The 24,123-nt window shown below is 43.3% G+C and overlaps 1 protein-coding gene across 9 annotated transcripts in view; it reads right to left on the bottom strand.

The window, feature by feature from the left end:
* MAP2K5 (mitogen-activated protein kinase kinase 5) overlaps positions 1-24,123 on the bottom strand; it is a 197,670-nt gene that overhangs the window by 137,224 nt on the left and 36,323 nt on the right. For 7 of the 9 annotated variants that reach the window (XR_009152052.1, XM_058156774.1, XM_058156775.1 and 4 more), the window contains 2 exons: positions 20,942-20,992; positions 11,937-12,005 (listed from right to left, as the gene is read on the bottom strand). Coding sequence is in view for 8 of the 9 variants with exons in the window: in XM_058156774.1 (XP_058012757.1) it covers positions 11,937-12,005; positions 20,942-20,992 (120 nt within the window). In the remaining variant the exon portion in view is untranslated. The remainder of the gene's footprint in view (positions 1-11,936; positions 12,006-20,941; positions 20,993-24,123) is intronic. The other 2 variants (XM_058156771.1, XM_058156773.1) reach the window with 1 other exon arrangement.

Below are 24,123 nucleotides of genomic sequence, written 5' to 3' on the forward strand. Positions count from 1 at the left end.
TTGACTGTAGGAACCAATGACCTGGAGCTGCATGGCTGATACCATTTTGGATGGTTTCTATGCTTCCAGTATTAATACAGCCCCTCCTTGGGTGGGGGCATCTAGAAACATGAAAATAATAATAATAATAATAATAATAATAATAATAATAATAATAATAATAATAATAATAATAATAATAATAATAATAATAATATTTTTATTTGAATTTATATCCCGCCCTTCTCCGAAGACTCAGGGCGGCTTACACTGTGTTAAGCAATAGTAATAGTAGTAGTAGTAGTAGTACAGAATACAGATGGATCGTCACTTGGAACACAACACACCAGGTATCACAGTTGTGGAAAACCGAAACGTATAATTTATTGACATCGCGGTATCAGGAGATGCCAGGGTCGAAGAAAAAGAACTGGAAAAAATCATGAAATATTGTGACCTGGCCATCGAAACTACACGGCTATGGATGAAACATGTAACAGTGATACCCATTGTCATTGGGGCACTTGGTACCATGTCCAAGAATTTTATAAGATATATCAACTAATTGCAGCTTCCTGCAATAACACCAGGGGAACTGCAAAAAACCTGGAACATCGCACATCTTAAGAAGTTACTTGGTTGATACTTAGGATGCTGGCAGCAACCCGTATCAACCATTAGCACCAGTCAATGGTATTTGTGATGCATTTTTGAATGTTCAGTTGACGGAGTTTCATGTTTAATGAATAATGTAAATTAATATAACATAACATAACATAACCTTCTGCAAGCCAACCACCAAGCTCACACAGCACCAACAATCTGAGCTACAGATATTTTCTGTATACCCTCAGTTACAGGGATTTTCTTCTACTGGAATATTAATGATGAAAATATAATCTGTGACAACTACGGACTGATTACTCCAAGAATATAAAACCCAGAAAAGGTGAACAGATCCTTCAGGTGAATATGGGGTATAAAATAAATCACTCCCACAAAGAAAGCAGAGCTTCTTTGAAATTAGAAGGGCCTCTTCCAGTCCCTGTTCCTGTGAATCTCATTCATTCATTCATTCATTCATTCATTCGTTGCCAATGGCCACCCATCTTAGCACAAGATAACGCTTGGTTCTGGAATCGAGAAAAATGGGGAGCTTTCCTGTTTCCACCAAGCATTTTGTGGATGGGACACCCAGCCATAAAAGTGCAGCTCAGATAGGATTTTTAAATTCCTTTCTTAGTATAAACCAGGGTAGTCAACCTTTTTATACCTACCGCCCACCGTTAATAGCAAAAGTTTCTAACTGCCCACACATTTTTCTACTGTTCCACAGTAATGCGTCGTGTATCGTTGTCTGCGCATGCCTCTCGTGCATCGTGGATTGGGTTGGGGGGGGCGGCTAACAGCTCTGCTTGTCTGTTACAGCTGGGTGGTGTGGGGGGAGATGTGTGAGCTATTCTAGGACGAGGCTCTTTTGTTTGCGGTCGCATTATAGCGCATTATAGCGCCATTTAATTTCACTTAAGTAACGTGAACTAAACTTATGTGCGGGCGATACAAATAGCATATTTTCAGAAATTTAAATTGTCACGGGAATTTTATGAAAACCTAATGAAAATGTTTTTAAATAATGGTATGAATTTTTTTAAAAAAGTCAATTAAGTTAAAAAAAAGGAAAGTGTTTCAGTATCAGACAAAACCCCTACCGCCCACCATGAAAGCTGGAACACCCACTAGTGGGTGGTAGGGACCAGGTTGACTACCACTGGTATAAACCAAGCTTAAGAAAGACAATTTCCCCCATCAAGAAAGTAACAGCCCAGAACAGGGGTCTCCAACCTTGGCAACTTTAAGCCTGGCGGACTTCAACTCCCAGAATTCCCCAGCCAGCAAAGCTGGCTGGGGTATTCTGGAAGTTGAAGTCCACCAGGTTTAAAGTTGCCAAGGTTAGGGACCCTGGCCCAGAATTCTTTTGCCAAATGCTACCTATCGGGGTTCGTTATGCTTTGCCTTTTCTGCAAAGAACAGAACCAGATGAAAAAAAAACAGCTTTAAGCAGCATTGGCACAATTGTGTCAAATAATTTATGAAACTTGACTAGTGCCCACGTCTCCAGACGCTTGGCACCCTGGAGGGACCATTGTCCATTTGGCATCCCTTGGAAAACTCAAAAGGCTTCTCTGCAGGACCTTCTGACAAAGCAGTGTGCCCAGACGTGGCAAGAGAGCTATTTTGGGCACTGAAAGACAGACGGTGTGATCCAATGAATGCACACTTCGTGTGAGCAAAACCTGCCACATTTCCCCACCCTTCCCCTCCCCTCAACCCAAATAGGAAAATTACAACATGATATATCCACAAACGTAACTGGTGAAATAGACACGCTGCTGAAAGCTTTTTTACTTCTGTGGTTTCTACTGCAAACTCTGCACTTAAAAGGCCAAGAATGTTGGTGGCTTAGGACAACCTCAGTGCTGGCTGGGGGATTATGGGGGTTGAAGTCCACACAGCTTCAAGGCGCTGAGCTTGAGAAATGCCGGTTTAGAAAAACCGCCAGCCTGGAATTGCAGGCTCGACTTACAACAGTTCTTTTAGTGACCAGCAACGGCACTGAAAAAGTGACTTATGATCATCTTTCACACTTAGCGACTCTTGCCATATGGTCACGTGGTCAAAATTCAGACGCTGACTCACATTTATGACCGTTGCAGTGTCCCAGAGTTCATGCGATCTCCTTCTGACAAGCAAAGTCAATGGGGAAGGCCAGATTTGTTTAACAACCGCGTTATTAATTTAACAACTGCAGTGATTCACTTAAGAAATGTGGCAAGAGAAGTCATTAACTGGGGCAAAACTCACTTAACAAATGTCTCGCTTAGCCACGGAGATTTTGGGCTCAACTATGGTCATAAGTCGAGGCCTACCTGCACTTCCAGCACTGGGATAAAGGTTCGGCGCTTCTTTAACCTGCTTGTTGAAAGCAGGCATGAGGGAGTGGTAGACCAAAGCCGCTCCCTCTTCCAATTAAAGCTTATTCTTCTTAAATTAAGGGCCAGGGAGCATCAGTGGATCTTAAGCCCCAACATTTGGGACACAAAGAATGAAGGAGAAGAAGGAAATGGGTAGCTGTGGAGGCCTCTAGCCAGCTAAGACCCCTCCAATCATCTCCAGCATTTGCTCTGGATGCCACACTATGGCGGGCAGCTGTTGCCTTGGCTCCATGAAACGTTCCTCCCCGAAAGCCCTCCGTGCTCAGAAACCCCTGAATCTGACACACATGGAGCCCCGGCCCTGCCAAGTCCGAGCAGCTCATCAATCTCGTTCAGGAGATGTTCAGTGTCTCTAAACATTACACATTGTGCAAAGACAGGAGGGTCACCAGCTGTAGATGACCTGCAGCAAACCATACCCAGACTCCGTTCCAGGCCTTCTCTGGGCAGACTGGATTTAGCTCTCCGCTAATGGCCAGAGTTTGAGAGTTTTAAATGGCAATATTTCCATGTACCAAAACAGACGTGTGGAAAAGAAGAAGAGGTTTCCAGGAAATTAGCACTTTGACAGTTGTTGCCTTCTGTAATAGGCAAGCCCATTAGCTGACTTGCTGGCTGTTAAAAAAGGACATTCAGAAGTGAGCAGCCTCATTGGACCTCTGCTCATTCAAAGCCACAAGCGATGCCAACCTGCCTTCTCTCCAAAAAAATCCCACCACAGATGCTTGAATGATGACCACAAAATGATTCATTATTAACTTGAAGGCGCCCTCTGGCCACAGGCTGTTTGCCTTGAAAATGGACTTTTCCAAGAATGCCAGAGCAAAGGACGGAAAGATAAAGAGAGTCCTGACGTGACAGGCAGCCCCATACTGGGGTGGGGTGGGGTGGGAAGCAGTGGGGAGGAGAAGACCCCAAAAAGAGGAAGAGAGGTTCTAGCCTAGAATCTCAATCTGTTTTGTGTGTTCTCGCCAAGGAGTTTTTAAAGCACAGAGTGGTGATGTAGGACGATCATTTCTTATCAAAGGAAGAGTGTTATCTCCACAAACTACACACAGTCCTGCTTCTTTGCCAAACTTGACAAAAAAGATGTTGCGGAATGTTTTTTGAGATGCCAAAGAGCAAGAGGTTAGCCACAATGGAGTGGTCTTGCAATCTTAATTCAGCGCAGATCAAGGGGACTCACAATTGTCCTTGCTTAATCCACGGGGCTAATCCCCCTGCAGGACAGGAGAAAGCCTTGGATCAAATTTCTTGAGGTTGTCTTAGTGACGTCTCCTTCTGTTCCTTAGCAAAACCCCTAGTTTTATTTTTAAATCGAGAACAACTTAACTTTTTGCTGAATCTTCAGGAGGAGGAGTACAGAGTGCAACAAAACAAGTTTAATTTAAGAATCAACCAGTTTCTAATTAAACTGCCATAGGCAGCTGGTTGGATAAGTTTTAATCAGTTTCAGTCACCTATTGATTGGGATGCTGAAGCTTAAAAATTAAAAGTAAAAGTAAAAGATGATTTGGGAATTGCTGCATCTCAGAACAACAGTGCAGCCCTCGGTAAATAACTCCTCTTTTAACCATCAGCTAAATGAACACTTCAATACCGCAGCACAAAGTCTTCTGCAAAATTACTTTAACTAACAAGCAGAAATTTATCAGCTTCAGCCAAAATCAATGCCGAAATCAATTTGAACACTGGTTGTGTCTAAAGGGGCTCATTGGCAATTTACGGAAATTACACCATGTAAATGTCTGTGCTTTAATTGAACAGTTTCATCAACTAGGCCGTGATTGCTGTCCATTTATTTATTTTCTTTCACCGCAGCACTTCTTCAACAGAAGCGATGGGTTTTGTCAAGGCGAGGGGAGACACTTCGTCTTCATTTTATGCACTTTTGTGCGTAACCGGTTTTACGAGCTGGGCCACCAACGGCTGGGGTCAGTGGAAACAAGGGAATGGAAACCCCTGGTCAGACTTGCTTAACCTGCAGCAATGGCCCCTGCAAATTCTGAGGGATGGTGACCCATTAGACCAGGGGTCTCCAACGTTGGCAACTTTAAGTCTTGCTGGCTGGGGAATTCTGGGAGTTGAAGTTCACCAGGCTTAAATTTGCCAAGGTTGGAGACCCCTGCATTAGACAAAGACAAGAGAGCAGGAACAGAGAAAGGGCAGAGATGTCCTGGAAGAGAAAAAGAGGAAGGTGGGTGGCTTCTTGTCTGGAATACAGAAAATAACAAAGATATAACAGAAGAGCTGCCCTGCTGAGCCAAAAGGCTCTTGGGCAATTGTTATTTCTTTAGCGTATGATGAGAACATGGCCAAGAGAAGCAAACGTGTACAAACAATCCACATAGTTATATACAAAATGTCGATGGGGGGTTGTTGATGCAGTGGCTTCAAAACTGGATATCTATTGAGCCATTTCTCGCAGCAGTTGGCACCTGGACCTACAAGAGATGAGGCCAAAGACTGCGTTCCTCTCCTTAAACAGAAGGCACCCTGCTGCCTTCTGTTTGATTCTGTCCACAGTAGATATCCAAGTCGCTTTCATCACATTCACACAAACACACAAACTTCAGCAAGTGTTCATGGGAAGGTGATATTTTGGGCCATCTTCCCTATTTGGTTAGAATAACAGAGTTGGATGGGGTCTTGTAGGTCATCTAATCCAACCCTCAGCTCAAGCAGGAGACCCTATACCATTTCTGACAAAGCCTCCAGTGATGAAGCACCCACAATTTCTGAAGAAAAGCAGTTCCATTGGTTGATTGTTCTCAGCCAGAAAATTCCTCCTTATTTCTAGGTTGAATCTCTCCTTATTCAGTTTCCATCCATTGTTCCTTGCCTGGCCTTCAGGTGCTTTGGAAAATAAGTTGATCCCCTCCTCTCTGTGGCAGCCCCTCAAATATTAGAAGACTGCTATCATATCTCCCCTGGTCCTTCTCTTCACTAGACTAGTCATGCCCAGTTCCTGCAACTGTTCTTCATATATTTTAGCCTTCAGTCCCCTAATCATCCTGGTTGGTCTTCTCTGCACTCTTTCTAGAGTCTCAACATCTTTTTTTATATGGTGGTGACCAAAACTGGATGCAGAATTCTAGGTGTGGCCTTACTAAGGCTTTATAGAGCAGTACTAGTACCTCACGGGATCTTGATTCTATACCTCTATTAATGCAATTTAGGATTGTATTGGCTTTTTTGGCTGCTGCGGCACACTGCTGGCTCATATTTAATTGATTGTCCACTAGGACTCCAAGATCTCGCTTGCAGTTACTTCTATTAAGCCAGGTTTCACCTAATGTGTACATGTACTTTTGGGTTTTCTTGCCTAAGTGTAAGACTTTACTTTTCTCTACATTGAATTTCATTTTGTTAGAAAGGGCCCAGTGTTCAAGTCTGTCAAAATCCATCTGGATCTTGAGCCTATCATCTAGGGTGTTGGTTATTCCTGCCAGCTTAGTGTCATCTGCAGGTTTGCCCAGGTTAAGTTGAGAATTATGAATTTTGATCATTGAAACCCAACCATCTGTGCAGAAAGCCTCAGAAAATACTTCTAGTGCTGAGAGCTCCATCGGATCACAAGGGCTAGGAGGTCATTTGTAGTTGTGTCCTGCTTGTGAAGGTCCCAGAGACAGCTGGTGAGCTGCTGATAGAAAACAGAAAGGACCTGCTGCATTGGATTTAGCAGGGCAATTCTGAAATCTGGGCCAAATTACCAATGTTAAAATGATACATGATTTTGCAGAAAAAATTATGCAGAAGGGTTTGCAAAATATGAGAAAATGCTAGGTGTTATTTACCACTGACAAGTTTCAAATGATACCAATAAGGTGTATTTGTTATAAACAATTTAATGCCGCTTTTCCTCTGTACGAATTTTAAAGAGGGGACACCACCCTATAAATCACATTGTTAGCATAGTTCAAGGAACCCAGGAGCCAATTTTGGGGGGGGGGAATCTTAGAGCTGTGTAAATCACCCTTAGTTTAAAAATGTGGAAGAAAGCAAACTTAGTGCTGTGTTTGGCTTTTCCCATGAATTATTTTTCAAAAAACCAATTTAAGTAAATACCCTGGATGTGGCAGTATACAAACACTTTCCAATATATAAACACAAGAGTCTGCACTTTCCATCGTACCTGATTTTCAAAAATATCTGAAGGGTAGAAAAAAAATTACAATACCTAGTTTAAATTAGGTGGAGTAATAAATGTAGCCTAAGTACACTGGCTTCACCCCTTAGAAGCACCTCGGCTGCTATCAACTGCAATTTACAATCGGCAGACCATTCCTGGGAACTGTAAGCAGCGGTGGGAATTCAGCCCCTCCTGTGCCAGATTCCAGGGGGAACTTCTGGGAAATAAATAGGGGAGGAAGAGGATGGCCAGCCGAATGGTGGCCGGTCCAAAGGTGCTGAAGGCATGGAGGCTGGAAGCCAAGGGATGTGACTGCCTCCATGTGCCAACCAGAGGCTCATCTATTGGACCCGCAGGGATAAACTCTTTATGTTCTTTATTGAACTCTTCAGGTTTAGGGAGACTATGCTTGAGCATAAGAGAAAAGAGGTTACTAGCCTTTTCCAGCAAGAACCATTTCGCAACAGAAATGTAGAAGAAAATACATGAAATGTGTATTAACCGTGAGGAGCAAACTACGTTAATTAAGAAGTTCATCAATTGTTAAAATATATAATTTAAAGAGACCCTCAGTCTGGTCTTTTTTCTTGTACGGTCAAGCACCTGATCATCTCAACATTGTATTTTTTTTTCTCTCCTTAAACCTGAGGAATTTAATAAAAGACATTTATCTCTGCTGGTGCAGTAGCTCAGCCTCTCCAAAGCAGCCGTGATTTCTTCTCTACCTACGATGTGGCATCGCAGTGCCCAGGGCCAAACGCTTGAAGCTCTTGTGCTGTTTAGTGGCTGCCAAAAGGCTGACTTCTGGCAAGATGAGTCTTGAAAGGCCCTGGGGAAAGAGGAAACCTTCTCAGATGCTGGCCAGGTGCCGTCCCTCCTCGGGTCTTCCCTAGCTGCTAGCTTCAAAAAGCACATCATCCCTTAGTTAAGAAAATGCAAGAAATAAGCTAAACACAAAGCTAAAACCTATAAACCACCTTTTCTTTAAACAAACAAACAGAAGGACCAAAAAAAAATTGAATTCAGCAAGTTCTCCTTAGAAATACTGCAATAGAAATATTGATTTTTTTTTACTCAATTGACTGAAAAGTTGTTTGTATAGCAATATTGGCCCAGGCAAAAACTGGAACAGTTTTTTTGCACAGAGTAATCAAGTGCATTCTGAAGTATAATTATATTGTCATAAAAATGAAGCCAAGATAACCTTCTCTTCAAGCAATAAACCTACAGAGGCGGCAGTAAAACCGTAAGAGAGACACAGATAGCCAGAACTCCGTGATAGGGTGTCTTCGCAAAAGCCCAGTCCTCTCCCCGCACTTGCTGCTCTTCCCTTAAGCTATGGTTAGCACGAAAGTGATCAATATCTCAATCTCCATAAACTATTTCAATAATAGTTAGTTCACCTGGAAACAGAAACTGAATGTTTCTGCTCAGCGACCTGAGACTGCCTCCTTGTTGGTTGAACGCGGGTAATATTTCATTGCCATAATGGATACGACTCAGCGCAGGGTTTTAGCAGGAGGCAGACAAACACACATTCTTCAGTTACAAATCAATATACACTACGCACCTTTCAAAAAAAACAAAAAAAGGCCAGGATGTGGGATGCTGGCGGTCAAAAAATACAAAACATGTCACCAGGAGCAGTTATAATTAATTTATTTGACAAAACAATCATCAATTCTCTCCAGCCAAGGGCCCACAAACGCATCGGCTGCTAACCAAAACCAACCCAAGCTGCCTGTAAGCAGAGCTTCAGTTCGGCTTTGCCTGCAACAGAGATAGTGCCAGGGACATAGCAAGAGGGCAATTATTTCCAATTATTTGCATGACACGTGCAGCGAGGGGGACAATCCTGAAAGCTGGCCATGACTTATGACCAGTTAGCCAAGGCTACCCCTAAAAACCAGACCCTGTTTTGCTTTCTCGGCCCAGAAAGGCCCACCAAATTTATTGGCGTTTTGGCAAGGCTCCTGGCACCCCACCCAGCTACACTAACCCATATGCCTGATCTAAGGGGTGCAAATTTGTATGCGTTTGAGGTTGCCACGCCAGTGGAGGCTACAAAAACTAGGTAATTTCATGAAAAATATGATGGCCAACGTAAGTCAATAAAAAAGGTTTTTTTCTCAAATTATAAAAGAAAAGAAAATGGCTCAAGGGTGCTTTTTCAAAAGGCAACTGGACTTTTTTTTTTGTTTTTCCTTGAAGACGCTTTGCTTCTCATCCAAGAAGTTTCTTCAGTTCAGTTTTTCTTCAAGGAAAAACAAAGAAAGTCCAGTTGCCTTTTGAAAAAGCACCTTTGAGACAACCATGGCCTCGATGACTGAGGCTTTCCACAGACAAAAAGAAAATGACACAACCTCAGGAAGAAACCTCTGGGTGAAATCTTGATCACCATTCCCCCCCCAAGGTCCTTTTTTTAAGGGAATTTTACTTTGCTTGAGGAATATGTCCCATATCCTACTGTAGCCTTCTAAGAGGGAATGTTGCAAGAACTGTTACAAGAATAAAGACAACCATTGCTTTGTTACTGCAAATCTTAATTTGAGGGATCCTTGGTGCTCTCTGAGTTTGGTGGCTTTCTTGCAGATGTTTCATTACCCAAAGTAGGTAACATCATCAGTGCTAATCATAATATCTTAATATGTTAAAATTAATAGATGTTGGCGCAGTGGTTAGAATGCAGTATTGCAGGCTAACTCTGCCAACTGCCAGCAGTTCAATCCTGATCGGTTGAAGGTTGACTCAGCCTTCCATCCTTCCGAGGTGGGTAAAATGAGGACCCAGATTGTTGGGGACAAAAGGCTGACTTTGTGTGATTGGACACACAAATTCCTTGTGTGTCCAATCACACTTGGCCAATAAAACTCTATTCTAGTCTAAACAGCTTACAGAGGGCTGTAAAACACAGTGAAGCGGTATATAATTCTAAGTGCTATTGCTATTTATGTAGAGCAGTGATTTGGGAAGTTGGCTAAGAGAGTTTGTGGTAATACAGGAAGGATGTGCCTGTATCTTTGAGTGGGAACAAGTATATATAACAAAATTGGGAGAGCTGGAAGCAAAATAAGACCATCAATGCAGCTGTAAACGTAAGAAATACATTAACTCTCAAGACCAGTGGGGTTCAGTTCTTACTTTCAAAATCTATGAATAGCCACAAAATAAATTTCCCTGTCCTGAAAAGATCTGTGACATACCCCAAATTTCTCTCTTTCCCCCACCTGCCAATCAGGACTTCCACTGCGATGGGTCAAGTCAAGAACAAGAGGGCAAATGCATTTAGAGGGAGCAGACTTAGCCGTTTCAATCGAAAAGCTGGAAATCCAGATCCTGACTGACTAACCAGAGAAATGTCCTGTTGGAATGAGACAGCTCCCGGAAAGAACAATAGTGTATAGTTACATGAAGTTTATCAACTGCTTTTAGCATCTAATTGGAAGAAATGCAGCAGCTTACATTCCATTGCCGCAGCTGAATCAGATAATCCATAACAACTTCATTATGAACAAACTTCCCGGGATATTAATTTACTTGCATAAATGGCAGGATTCTCAAAAGGCTCTCGCAATTCCCATAATGGTAAAAGAAGCTCATGCAGATCCACCACAATTAGTCTTTGTCATCCAATTCCAAGGAAGCTGTCAATGCAGCCTGGCTTTGCCTGGCTTTGCTAATGGCCTGGGCGAAGGTGAACAAGCTGAAATTAAATCTGGACAAGACAAAGGGGCTGTTTCTTGGTCAATGGGAAATCAGGATCGGCTATCGGGAATGAAGCGGCTCCTAAGGTTTGCAGCTTGTGAACATCCTTGGATCCTGCTCTGTTCAAAGGGCCGTTGTGGCAGGCAGCATATTTGCACATTATGGTTCATATGTCAACTATTGCGTCAATCTTCATGCGTCAATCAGACTAACTAGGGTTGCCTATGCTTTTGTCGTACCTTATTAGACTACTCCAGTATGTTTCATCTGGGGCTGCTCTTGTCGAACATCTGGAAACTTAAAGGAGGATGTTTGCCAAGCTTGTGTAATGTCCACAAAACAGAAATGGCTTAGAGTTAATAAGTGTCAATCCTATGTGGCTGAAATGAGTCCCGGCTATCCACCGCATGAAAAGACAGGGCGAGGTGCAACTAACGTAATGTTGGACTAAACCAATTATTCATCTACCTCAACAGTTCATCTACCAATGAAGAGAATAGCTGTAATTATGCTATCGTGTTGGCATGCACTCTTAAATTGTGTCTTGTTCTGGTATCAGACACAGAAATATTCTTCATAATCTTTACTAATAGCCATTACAATTATTTCTGGCAAAGTTGCCACAAATGGATTGCGCCTTACATGCCTATTATCATATTTTCCATACAGTATTGTCAGCTAGAAAGTATTTTTATTTTCTGAAAATATTGATCATCAGAATCTTTGCTGGTTGCGAGAGAGCCAGTTACCCTGTTATAAATTTTAGTCTAAATGTATACAAAACATCTTAGAAAAAGGATATTCCATCTCCTTCATTTAAAATAAAAGGTTTATCAATTTGGAAACAGCATTTTTAGTCCACAATGGCAATTTTTCCCTGATCCTGCACGAAGATTTATCTACGATTCAGATACTGTCAGCCAAAAGGGTGTATGAAAAGCTACTTTTCTAGACATAATTTAGTCATGAAGGCAGCTCCAGCAAACATTAAAGATCATCAGCATTTCATAGAGGGAGGAAAAAAGGCCAGCCACCTTGTGACATAATTTTGGGGAAAGGAAAATGCCTCTTCCTTTTCTTTTCCCCAAAGTTGGAGTGAAGGGGGAAAGGGGGAGAGGGACACTCACTTGTAAACGGTTCCTCCATTGCCGTGCCCAAGGATGTCTCGATACCGTATGTCTTGTTCATTCATCTCCACCAGGAAGAAAGAAAAACAAAAGAGATGTCAGACTGGGGGTGCAAGTGTCAAGGAGAAGCCACTCTCGGCCATAAACAACCCGCCGTCTGGGTCATTTCAAGTTCAGCTGCAAGAACGAGGAGATCAATACAACATTTGCTGTCCAATTTATAAAAGACAATACCAGGGGACAAAGTGATGGAAAGTTTAATGACAATTTGTTTGCCTGGGTCATTTCATTAAAGTTTGATAAAAGGTGTCAAAATGGAATGATAACATAGCTCAAGAGGAGCAGGGCACCGACCTGGAGGGGAGCGGAAGGCTCTGGAGCTCAAAGCCTCACCACAAGGCCTGGGTCAGGAGGGGACTGGATAGTCCCTCAGCCAATGCTCTGACCTGGAAGCGGCCACTGACAAGGTCCTGAAACCTGACAGGTTTTGCTCTAAAGCAGGGGTGTCAAACTCAAGGCCCGCAGGCCGGATCCGGCTCGTGGAGGTGCTTAGATCTGGTCTGCGGGGCCACCCTGGAAACAACAAAGGACCGGCCCCCAGTGCCTCTGCCAGCGAAAACGGAGCTCAGGAACCCGTTTTCTCTGGCAGAGTGCTTGGGCCACCATAGCCACCTCCGACACGAGGGACGTCGAGCTGGCCACGCCAACCCTGGCCATGCCCCCCCCCCCGAGGTCAAACACAACCCTGATGCAGCCCTCAATGGAATCGAGTTTGACACCCCTCTTCTAAAGCTAGAGAAAAGCCACAAGAACATGCTGCTCAAATGACCAGGAAGGCTGGATGGTTCACCTGGCTCAACGCACCTCACCGAAGTGACACACACCACTCACTTTGCAGGTAAGCACTCAATTCTCAGTTCACAAGCACTCTTGTTGTGCAGCCATCTTCCTTTCCCACATGCAAAGTCCAGCAGATAAGCCACCAGCCCAATTACACTGGTAGAACAACCCAAAAGTCAAAATTAGCACCTTGAATTATGTTCAGAAGGTAACAAGGGGTCAATTTGGCAATCCACTCTCAGTCAACATAAAGGAGTAAAGCCACTCATGAAAGATCAAACTCTCTGCCATGAATTTTCCTGAGTTAAAAAAAGCTTCCGTAGAAATATGATGTGAGAAACAAATCATGTGCCAGAACAACAATGATGAAAATAATTTACTGGAAGGCTATAAAAAGGCTCATCTTAAAATGCCTTTTGCTGCACTTCAATGCAATTATTATATAGCCAAGGAAATATTTTTTTCCAGGTCTAAAACTTGGGCAATCTGTGACTGTTAGAAACGCAATGCCACAAAAATGGCCATTTATTTTGCGTATTTAGTTTGTTGCAGTAAACTTACTGTTTAGAAATAAATCAACAAACAACGGACACTCATGAATCAAAACAAATGTTTGTACAACGGGGGTTGTTTTCTAAACGATTTTTCCCCTTTCAGGAAAACAGGCCAAGAAATAAAGACACTATTATGACAAACACATTTTACTAAATACTATGTTTTTAGAAGGCAGGCCAAGAAAGCTTTCAGAGTTAAGGACCCAAGAACACCTTCCCTAACGTGATGCCTTCCAGAAGTCTCAGGACTGTCACTCGCTGAAATGCCAACCAGTAGTTTGAACATAGAAAGCGGGTTTTCTGGATATTTTCCAAGGATCTTTCTGCTCCCCAGGTCAGAAGAATGGCACACAATGATCCAGATTAAAAGAAGTGAGGGACACTATCCATAAGTATTTCCCCTCAAGAAGCAAGGAACTCCATATATGAAAAAAAAAATACTAGTTTTTACTGCCAGGAGTGGCTCTTGTGGAAAAAGAGGGTCACAAAAGAAAAGGTAGAAGTAAATGAAATGTAAAGTAGATGAAGAATGAAAACAGAATGAATGCAGGAAAAGAAATCCTAAATGATAACATCTTAGAAGACCAACAGAACAAATGGACATCAAGGAAGGATGTGAAAACAGCTTGAAAAGAATTGTCTTATAAAGGGTTGCAGAAATGTATGAGTATGCCAAAAGGAAAAATTGACTGATTTTAATCTCTTAATGCTGAATTTTTTCATTTTTTAATGTTGTGACTGTTTTATATTGCTTTTATATTGTTCTAAACTGTACAATCATTTAACAGTGGAATGAATGAATGAATGAATGAATGAATGAATGAATGAATAGCAAGAGCGCTTAGACTTATATACCTTTTCATAATGCTTTACAAAACTCTCTGAGCAATTTGGAGTCAGCCTCTGGGCCCCAACAATCTGGGCCCTCACTTTACCAATCTCGGAAGGAGTGGAAGGCTGAGTCAACCTTGAGCCAGTCAGGATTGAACTCCTGGCAGTGGGTCAGCTTGCAAGACTGCATTCCAACTACTGTGCCACCATGCATATTCATAAATAAAATAATGAATATGAAAAAGGATTGGAGAAAGGTTGTGGAGAAAAGGGAGAGGGGATATGATATGGGGCAGAACTCCACTGCAACATGGATTTCCAGATCTCCTCTGTGAAAGAGAAACAGTCAGGCATCTCTCTCTCTCTCTCTCTCTCACACACACACACCTTGATTTATGTATTTCTGGATATATTTCTAACATGTGGTAGTGGGTGACAGTAGATGTGTTTGGCTGGGGGCACAAAGGTTTGTGGATTTTTTATGTTGATGATGCTGGGTTGTTAGCTAAGAACCGAAAGATTATTTGCAGCAAACCCTTAGATTGTATCATGGAACAAGAAGTGTGGATTTGAAAATCAACAATATCAAAGACTAAGTTAGTGATTTCTGAGATGGAAAGAATAGAATGAGTGCAAGTTGCAAACCATGGAAAACTTTTAAAATAGTACATGAATTGGTTTAGCAGTATAGAGCACTTATTAATAAGGGGGAAATGGATGGAGAAAGCTTTGGTTTATGCAAATGTTAATGGAAAAGTAGTAGATTATATAGTTCGTGGTGAGGAAGGGAATATCAAAAGAAGCAAAAATGTGACTATATTTCTGCTGGCTTTGTGATGCATAAAGCAAGATGCAGTAGAGAATGAACAAGGATGAATCCGCATGGACTGCGTAGGAGAGCGAGCAGCCCTTGAGAGAAGCTGGTTGGTAAGATCTGGTCGTGTAGCACAGTCTTCCTCAACCACTGCAACTTTAAGACCAGCACAGTTGGTTGGGGAATTCTGGAAGTTAAAGCCACATGTCTTAAAGTGAGAAGCCCTGGTACAGAAAGAACAAATAAAAATCAAACAACAAAACAAATGAACAAAGAAAGAATGGAATGATGGGATGGATAACAGTGAGAAAGTTGTGACTGAATGGAGTTAATGTGTTCCTCAAAAAGAAGTGTGAAAAGTTTAAGGAAGAAAAAGCAGAAGGTGCACAGGATGGAAGGAAGCATGCTTCAAGGAAATAATAATATGGAAAGATAGAGTAGTGCTGACATAAACTAGTAACTTCCTTCCTTCCTTCTTTCCCTCCCTTCCTCCCTCCCCTTTAATTTCTTAGGCTTCCCATTCCTGGTGCCTTTTCTGCAGTCTACATAATGTTGCCCACCCTCACTGGGACAGCCGTGATGCATGATGTGAGTGGAAGCATTTAGTTACGCAGAAGCACGTGAAGAGAAACTTCAAAAGGGCACTGAGGATGTAACCCATTTGCAGTATCAAAGCAAACCTGTTGAGGACATTTCTGAAGCTTAATTACCTGAGTGTTATTCCAGAAAGGACAAATAAAAGATTTCAAAAGTGGAGCCCTGTTGGCTATTTTGCAAAAGTATTTGCACATCAACCTATTTCTTACCTTAATCTCTTTTGGGTTAAGTGGTGGGTAGTAAATGGCTCACTTATTCACCACTTCTTTAACCACTCTAGGAGTTACAACAAATGTCTTTCAAAGCTCAGCTCTCCGTTCTTAGTGGTGGAACCCAAAGACCCAAGAATCAACACACCCGAAAGATGTTTGATTACATTTTCAAAAGAATGACTGGAACCAAGTGGGCCTTAGAACTTTTCCAAACTTCCAAATCGTATCTCACCCCAAAACATATAGAACATAGAATAACAGGGACCATGGAGGTCATCTATTTCAACCCCTTGCTCAAGCAGGAGACCCTATACCGTATCAGACAAATGGCTGTCCAAGCTCTTCTTTGAAACCTCCAGTGATGGAGCATCCACAACTTCTGGAGGCAAGCAATTCCACTGATTGTCGTTCTCACTGTCAGAAAATTTGTTCCTAATTCTAGGTTGGATCGCTGTTGTGTCTTGCCCGCTCTCACAGCAGCCGGGGCCTTCTTATCTGCTCCCGAACACGGAGGAATGTATGCCTCCCGGCCCCAGTCCTGGCTCCATGCCCAGACAAGCTGAAGAGGAGGGGGCACCTCCCGGTCCCAGCCCTGGCTCCATGCCCAAGCAGGCTGCAGAGGAGGGAGCACCCCCCGGCCCCAGCCCTGGCTCCATGCCCAGGCAAACGGAGCAGCTAGACCCCTCCCCCTCCTCCACAGCATGTGAGCCTGAGGAAAGTTTATTTCCAACAGCTGCTGATTGGAGTGACCCTCGCATCAGAAGACTGGATAGGCGGAGGCAACAGAAGGAAGGGAGGGGCAGGCCTTAATGAGTGCTGAGTCATGGAGCCACACCCCATGGCCTATATAAAGGATCTGCTTTCTGGCAGTCTCTGAGTCAGGCAAAGTCGAACTTATCTTGCTGAAGTCACTTTCTGGTCTCCTGCCTGCTCTGAGGACTTTGCTAGGACTTTGGGCAGAGCTGCAGAGGCAAGCCTGATTCGGATTTCCCTGACCCGGCCGTCAGCGGAGGAGTGGGACACGACAATCGCTCTTTAATATTTCACCAGGTACTTCTTGTCCTGCTTTCACGTGCTTTCGAGAATAGATCGACCCCTTCTTTCCCATGACAGCCCTTCAAATACTGAAAGACTTATCATACCATCCCTAGTCCTTCTCTTTGTTAGACTAGGCATATCCAGTTCCTACAACCATTCATCGTATGTTTCATCCTCTGGTGCCCTAATCATCTTTGTTGCTCTTTTCTACGCTGTTTCTCGAATCTCAGCATCTTTTTTGTATGTCAGCAGGTGTGTCCAATACCCAAGGAAGAAAGTTCTGGAGCTTTCTTGGAAGCTCTAGCAGGGGAACACAGCTATTATATAATCTTGACCAAAATCAATATGCTCCTATGGGGGATGGTCCTCCTCTTCCACCAAGCGTGCAGCTTTGGGAAGGACACAAATGGATTGGTGAAGGAAGAAGGGGCCACTTGCCTAGTCAACCAAATTGGCTGAATCAACTCTGCTGATCCCAAAGAAAAATCTCAGTGGGCTTGACAGGGACAATAAATGTGTGTTCTGCCTCGTGTAAAAATGCCTGAAATCTGCTGTTTTTCAGGATTTCTGTTATCCTCTCTGCTTGCAGGAGAGAAAACAGAGGCAGCAGGATGAGAATTCCTAGATTATCCTACTCCAGATATACCCTTGCTCAATTCTGAGATGTGCCAGTTCAGCTCAAACGTAACGCATGTTCCAGCTGACCACGGCTTGGTTTGACTGCTATCAGAAGCCGAAAGCTCCCATATGCCACCAAAGCATTGGAGCTCTGTATTTTTTAAAATCTGAAATTGTGAACTTGAGAATAAAGCTGCTTTCTCTTTTCTTAATTCTTTAGAGCCATTTTGGGAGATTATAACATCACACTAAATAAATAAACGTCATACTAAATAAATAAATAAATAAAAAACCTTCATAAACCCAGTGAGAAATGTCAAGGATCCCTGGCAATTTATTTATTGGGTTTGAGAATCTGAAGGCATCAATCAAATCCTAACAACTACCAACTTTGCAGCAAGCATCAGTGCATTGTTTTTTTCTTATGCAATCTTTGATCGGCCACTGAGAGTAAAGGAATGAACCGAAAGTGAAATAGTATCCAATTATGGATCAGCAAATAAAATAGTCTTTGTTTATATCTGCTGTCTTGGAAAGAATCAGCATGCATCTCTTATAAATCATTAGGAAAAAAATGCTCAATTAATCCTTATTTGATATACACAGCTACAGCAGGCGCCTCGCCCTGTATGGGCTCCCTCCCCTGAACCAATCAAAGTCCTAATGGCTTCAGAAAGCAGACACAGTCTATGAACAGACAATTGGAGAGATTTAGTAAATCCCACTTCATAGAGCAGGGACTAATCGGAAAACATGAGCCAGTCAAATGTTTCTTATGAACTGTTGACACTACGTCAATGCTCAATCAATTGGCGGCATTTTCTCTGAGTGGCAGAAAAGAAATAAATATTTATATCACATAACCTATATCAATGAACCTCGGCAGAAAGCTATTTCTAACCTGTCAATATTTGATTATCTTGAAGAATCATGTCCCCTTTCTGTTAATGATTAATATGAATTTCTTATTAAACCTAAACGGAGGCTTTCGGGCAACTAAAGTCTTTATTAATGCTTTAAAACAGAAGGCAGGAAACCACTCTCTGGGAAGCAGGCTTTCTCCACCTTAGTGAGTTTCAGAAGAGTGGACTTCAATTCCCAGCTAGGCTGGCTGGGAAATTCTGGGAGTTGAAGTCCACCCACCTGAAAAATCACCAAGACTGAGAAACTCTGCTCTTGGGGGACTTCACAATTTAACCCTCTTCTCCACTGGTCCTCCTATGTTAGGTACCAACATCAATGGGGCCTGCAGGATAAGACCAGCCTGATCAGGCCCAGATGGGCCCACCCCTCATAATTCAAAGCTGGTACAAGGTAGAAGCTCCAGTCCTCTCCATGGGAAAGGCCAAAGGGTTGCCGCTAGCGCCTCTCTGCCGCCTTCTGCAGGTGGAATTCTTTCAACCTGAGCTCTGCTCCTGGCGGCTTCTTGGACAAGAGAACCACGCAGTTCTCTTCTGACGCTTCTTCTCTCAGGCCGCCTGCCTTCCCAATCTAGGCTCCACCCAGAGATCCGTGGGGCTTCCCATTCGCCCAAATGCCTCTGGAATGCCTCCAGCAGCTACAGGGATTCCTTGACTTACAACAGCTCATTTACTGACCATATGAAGTTACAACGGCACCGAAAAAAGTGACTTATGGCCATTTTTCACACTGAGGACCATTGTGCCATCCCCATGGTCATGTGACCAAAATTCAGATGCTTGACAACTGATTCATATTTATGACGCTTGCAGTGTCCTGGGGGCACCTGGTCCCCTTTTGCGACCTTCTGACAAGCAAAGTCAATGGGGAAGCCAGATTTCACTTAACAACGGTGTCACTCACGTAACAGCTGCAGCGATTCACTTAACAATTCTGGCAAGAAAGGTCGCAAAATGGGGCAAAACTCACTTAACCAATGTCTCACTTAGCAACAAAAAACTTGGGCTCAATTGTGGTCGTAAGTCGAGGACTGCCTGTACTCAATGCATTTTTTGAATTAAAAAGCCAGCTCTTTGTTCATTTTTTTAAATGCCAAGCATTCAGCGAACATTAAAGGAATGTGACTTCAAGCCCAGCACAATCTGAAAACTAAATCAATCTTCCAACTTAAGTAAACCTATTTTCTTCAGTGCAGTTCAGTCACCACATGGGTATCTCAAACCTTCCTTAAGAAATCATTTTCCTTCCCCATTAAAAACCTCCTTACCTCACTCAGGGATACTGAAAACCCGTTACTTCGCAAGATGAGGCTTTCAGAAAATGTCTAATAATATTTCATTCCCTCCTCTACCCTTGAAATATCACCTTTATTACAGACAAGCAGCTGCTGAAGATTAAATAAAATGCAGGGAACAAAAAAAAAAGCAGCACCACCAGAGGGTTTAAAAATATTCTGTGTCTATCCTTCAGGTAAGACCACGCTTAAAAAACAAGAGCCAAAATCCATATTCCGAAGTTTTATTTAAAGGCTTCTGGCTGCAAATAAAACAGCCTGCAGTGCAGCAAGGCTGGCAGGACCATCCTCCTCCATTAGGAGAGCAGCCTTACAGGTGATCCGCTGAAGGACACGCGTGAAGATCTGCTTTTGTCTTCTTGACACGCTCAACTACCACTACTTGATTCATGAAATGCCACGGAGGCTCGGGGAGGTCACTGTGTGAAGGCATTGAATACGCATCTGAGATAATTAAGATTTCAGCCTTCGAAACACGGAAGGGAAGTGAACAGCAGTTAAGAAAATCAATAAGAGTCTTTTATTTGCGGTGACACAGATGTCTCAGTCAATAGTGTCTAATAGGCAGGCTTGAACGGCGTGGACAGGGGCTGCCTCCAAGGCTATCAAAGGGTTTCACCACGACAAACATTAAAACTTATTTATGTAGCTGGAGAAGAATCCCGCAGCCTTGAGGTATTTTCATTTCGTGGTGTATATTTAAAGCCATTAATGCGACGTTGGGACCTCCTGTTCGAATCCGAGCGGCCGGGAAGGGCTTGCTCGGCCTCTCCTCTCGCCCATCGCATTCCCCTGCAGGAGTCGGAGCAGGCTGGGGCACTTTTTATGGGTTTTTTTCCCCCCTTCTACAGAGCTTCAAGGGAGACGCACCCCTCGGGTGACCCCCTTTGCTACTGGCTCTTGGGTGGCAGGGCCGTCCGAGCCCATCTGCAAACAGCCAGCAAAGCAGAAACCCTGTTTTGCTATTCAAAATTGATTACGCTTTCTCCCCTAAATTGAGGCAACCGAGTGGCGGGTGTGAAAGGCACTTCAATCTATTTGGAGCTAAATCTGATTAGTGCATTTCAAAAAAGGGGAAGTAAATTGGCGTGCCAATCCAAATCAATCGGGGCAGGGGCTCCTCCACCGCACAAGCTCTTTGCCTGCCTTCGCCTCGACTTTATTAAAAGAACACATTACCAGTAAGTGAGCAGTAAACATCTCTGGGGTGATTTGAGCCCACAAGGCACATCTGAATTCAGGCAGGCAGCCATCCTGCCTGCAGCCAGCCCCACACCAATGGACCTACCTGGCCATTTGCTAGTATTTTCTTCAGCTCAGCGGAGGACTTCTTCAGACTGCAGCATTGGGCAGAACAAAGGTAAAAAGGGAAAGAAGAAAAAGGAAGGTCACTGCCCATCTGCCCTTTATAGAGGGGAGCTACAACTTGCCCTTTGCTAAAGAGCATCTCGCTGCTAATTGGAACATCTGCCTAGGATTACAAGTGTGTAAACTACACTCTGATGTAATTAGAATTAAGTGTTTAAAGCACACACACACACACTTTGTTTCGTTTATCATCTCCTTAAAGTGCTGATATTGGCAAATGAATTTCCTTGGGGAAGTTAATGGTTTCCCAAGAAAACCAAAAATAACCTGGGAAGGTTGCACAGTTCAAAGGTCCTCATGCAGAATAACGGAATTGGAAGGGACCTTGGAGGTCTTCTAGTCCAGGGGTCTCCAACCTTGGCAACTTTAAGACTTGTGGACTTCAGCTCCCAGAATTCCTCAGCCAGGGAAGCTGCTGAAGTCCACAAGTCTTAAAATTGCCAAGGTTGGAGACCCCTGGACTAGTCCAACTGTCTGCTCAAGCGGGAGACCCTGCCGAGACCATTCCAGACAAGTGGCTGTCTAGTCTCTTCTTAAAAGCCTCCAGTGATTGGAGCACCCACAACTTCTGGAGGCAAGCTGTTCCACTGGTTAAATTATTCTCACTGTTAGGAATTTTTTCCTTAGTTATAAGTTGCTTCTCTCCTTGATTAATTTCCATCCATTGTTTCTTGTCTTGCCTTTTGGCACTTTAGAGAATTGATCGATCCCTCCCTCTTCTTTGTGGCGGCCCCTCAAATATTGGAATACTGATACCATTTCATCCCAGTCTTTCTTTTCGCTAGACTGGACATACGCAGTTCCTGCAACCATTCTTCATATGTTTCAATCCTCTAAATCAATTCTGTTGCTCTTCTCTGCACCTCTTTCTCAACATCTTTTTTATAACATGGCGACCAAAAGCGGATGCAATGTTCCAAGTGCCGTCTTACCAAGGCATTATTAAACTGTACTAAAACTTCTCTTGCTCTTTGCCTTTGTAGCAAAAAACCTGGGAATAGCTCCAATTTGCTATTTATTGAGAGGATGAGCCTGGCGTATTAGCTTAAGATCTTCTGCTTCAGCCCAGTTTAGCTGGACTGGGAGAAAAGCTGGCTCAAAGCACAATCCAGCAGGAGTTCCTCTGCATGGACCGTCCCTTAATGAAGTGTTGTTGTGCATGAACACAAGGGGGTGCTTTTGTGGAGTCCCTACTAATTTTATCCAAATACGTAGAAGGAAATTTTCTGGCGTGTCCATAAAAGTTAAATACCAACAACCATTTCTTACTGCTGCCACAGAAAACTACATCTGAAAAGCAGCCCTTGAAAAGAACGATTATGTTCTTGACAGGCTGAAGTGTCTTGATCATCGATCCTGACGGAAATAAAAGAAACTTCTTTGTTCTTTAATAAGCCTCCTCTCTGCTAGAACACTTTAAAGAAAAAGTACTCTGCCAAATGAAATGTGCGCTGATCTTGTCATCTCTTGCAACTAACCACCGTTTTTGTGAACATGAAACAGAGGCAGGCTGTCAATGACTTCAAAACAGTCATTCCTTATGCAGATGGCTTTTGGGAATGAAAGCCAATTAATTGCCCCATTAGATGACAGCATCAACTCCAGCCATTGTTGGAGGGCATTTGCAGAATCAGTTCCAAGGGACTGCAGCTGAGGAAATAAATGGCCATAAAGCAAGGAAACGGGAAATCTGCCCTACAAACCGAGTTTAAACACCAGACGTACAATAATGGCAGATAATACTATCTTTGTATTGAAAGCACAATCTGAACATTATTCTGGCATTTCGTGATAAACTGTAGAGCAGGGGTCTCCAAACCTTGGCCACTTTAAGCCTGGCGGACTTCAACTCCCAGAATTCCCCAGCCAGCAAAGCTGGCTGGGGAATTCTGGGAGTTGAAGTCCGCCAGGCTTAAAGTGGCCAAGGTTTGGAGACCCCTGCTGTAGAGGGTTTTTTTAAATATAAAATTCCACATTTGTCCATTTCACTGCAGGCTACAATGCCACTTATCAGCAACACAGGAGTTCCTCCTAGGTCACGGGGAAGGGGATCATGTGCAACTCTATGGAAACCCTTCTTAATGCCAGAGACCATTTTGGCTCTGCTTAGGGGCAAAGGTTTTCTCCTTCTTCTACCAAAGAGCCAGTGGCCCTCAGGGTTTCTGCTCCATTTGTTCCTTCCTGACGGTGTTCTTTTCCTGATTGCCGCTCCTTTCCCTTGGCTAAAGGCCCTGCTTTGACCTTTGCCAAATTCAGCACACCTTTTTTCCTTTCCTTCCGTTTTGAGAGCCACCACGCTCCATTTCCCAGCAAGGGACTGAGCACAAAAACCACGTTAGAGTAAGTAGCTCAGATTTGAAGCAAAGTCTGCACTGGCAAACAGTATTCCAAGGAACGTTCTTATGATCGTTTAGAAAGGTCTACACAGCACTTACACTTTTTATCCTACGTTATTTGCAAATACTTACCTGAGGTATCCCTAGTGCTCCCATTTTACAGACCTTAAACTGAGACAAAGAGTTGGTGCCTTATTTACATGAATATTTATATATCTCCCACCTTTATTATTTTTTATAAATAATGAAGGCTGCAGATATACCACTATTCCTTTCTCCTCCTATTTTCTCTACAACAGCAACCCTATCAGGTGGGCTATGAGACAGAAGTCACCCAGCTACTTTTCATACCCAAAGCAAGACTAGAACTCGTTGTCTTCTGGTGATTGGCCAAAGTCGCCTTTCCTGCCAAAGGCGGAACCAGAACTCAAAGCCTCTCGGCTTCTAGCTTAGCACCTTCACCACTAGACCAAACTTGCTTAGATCTCCCTGCTGAATCAACGTTTGAGAACCTTCCATGCTGCACCTGTCCAAATGGGTGCCTGATAACTCAGGTTGCAACCCAGACACGAATGGCTTGGCTCAATCACACTTGGAGAAATTCTTCTTCTCCTAAAATGCAACGCCATACGCAGAAGAGGTGACAGAGAGATGCACGCTGCAGTGCATGCAAAATTTTGCTTAGGGGATGTCAAGGAATCCACGCCGAAGTAGGTCGACTAACAGGCAAGGTTAGCGCTGGATTCACCAAGCTGCAAAAACCT

This window comes from Ahaetulla prasina, chromosome 13 (assembly GCF_028640845.1).
Source record: "Ahaetulla prasina isolate Xishuangbanna chromosome 13, ASM2864084v1, whole genome shotgun sequence".
Classification (NCBI taxonomy): domain Eukaryota; kingdom Metazoa; phylum Chordata; class Lepidosauria; order Squamata; family Colubridae; genus Ahaetulla; species Ahaetulla prasina.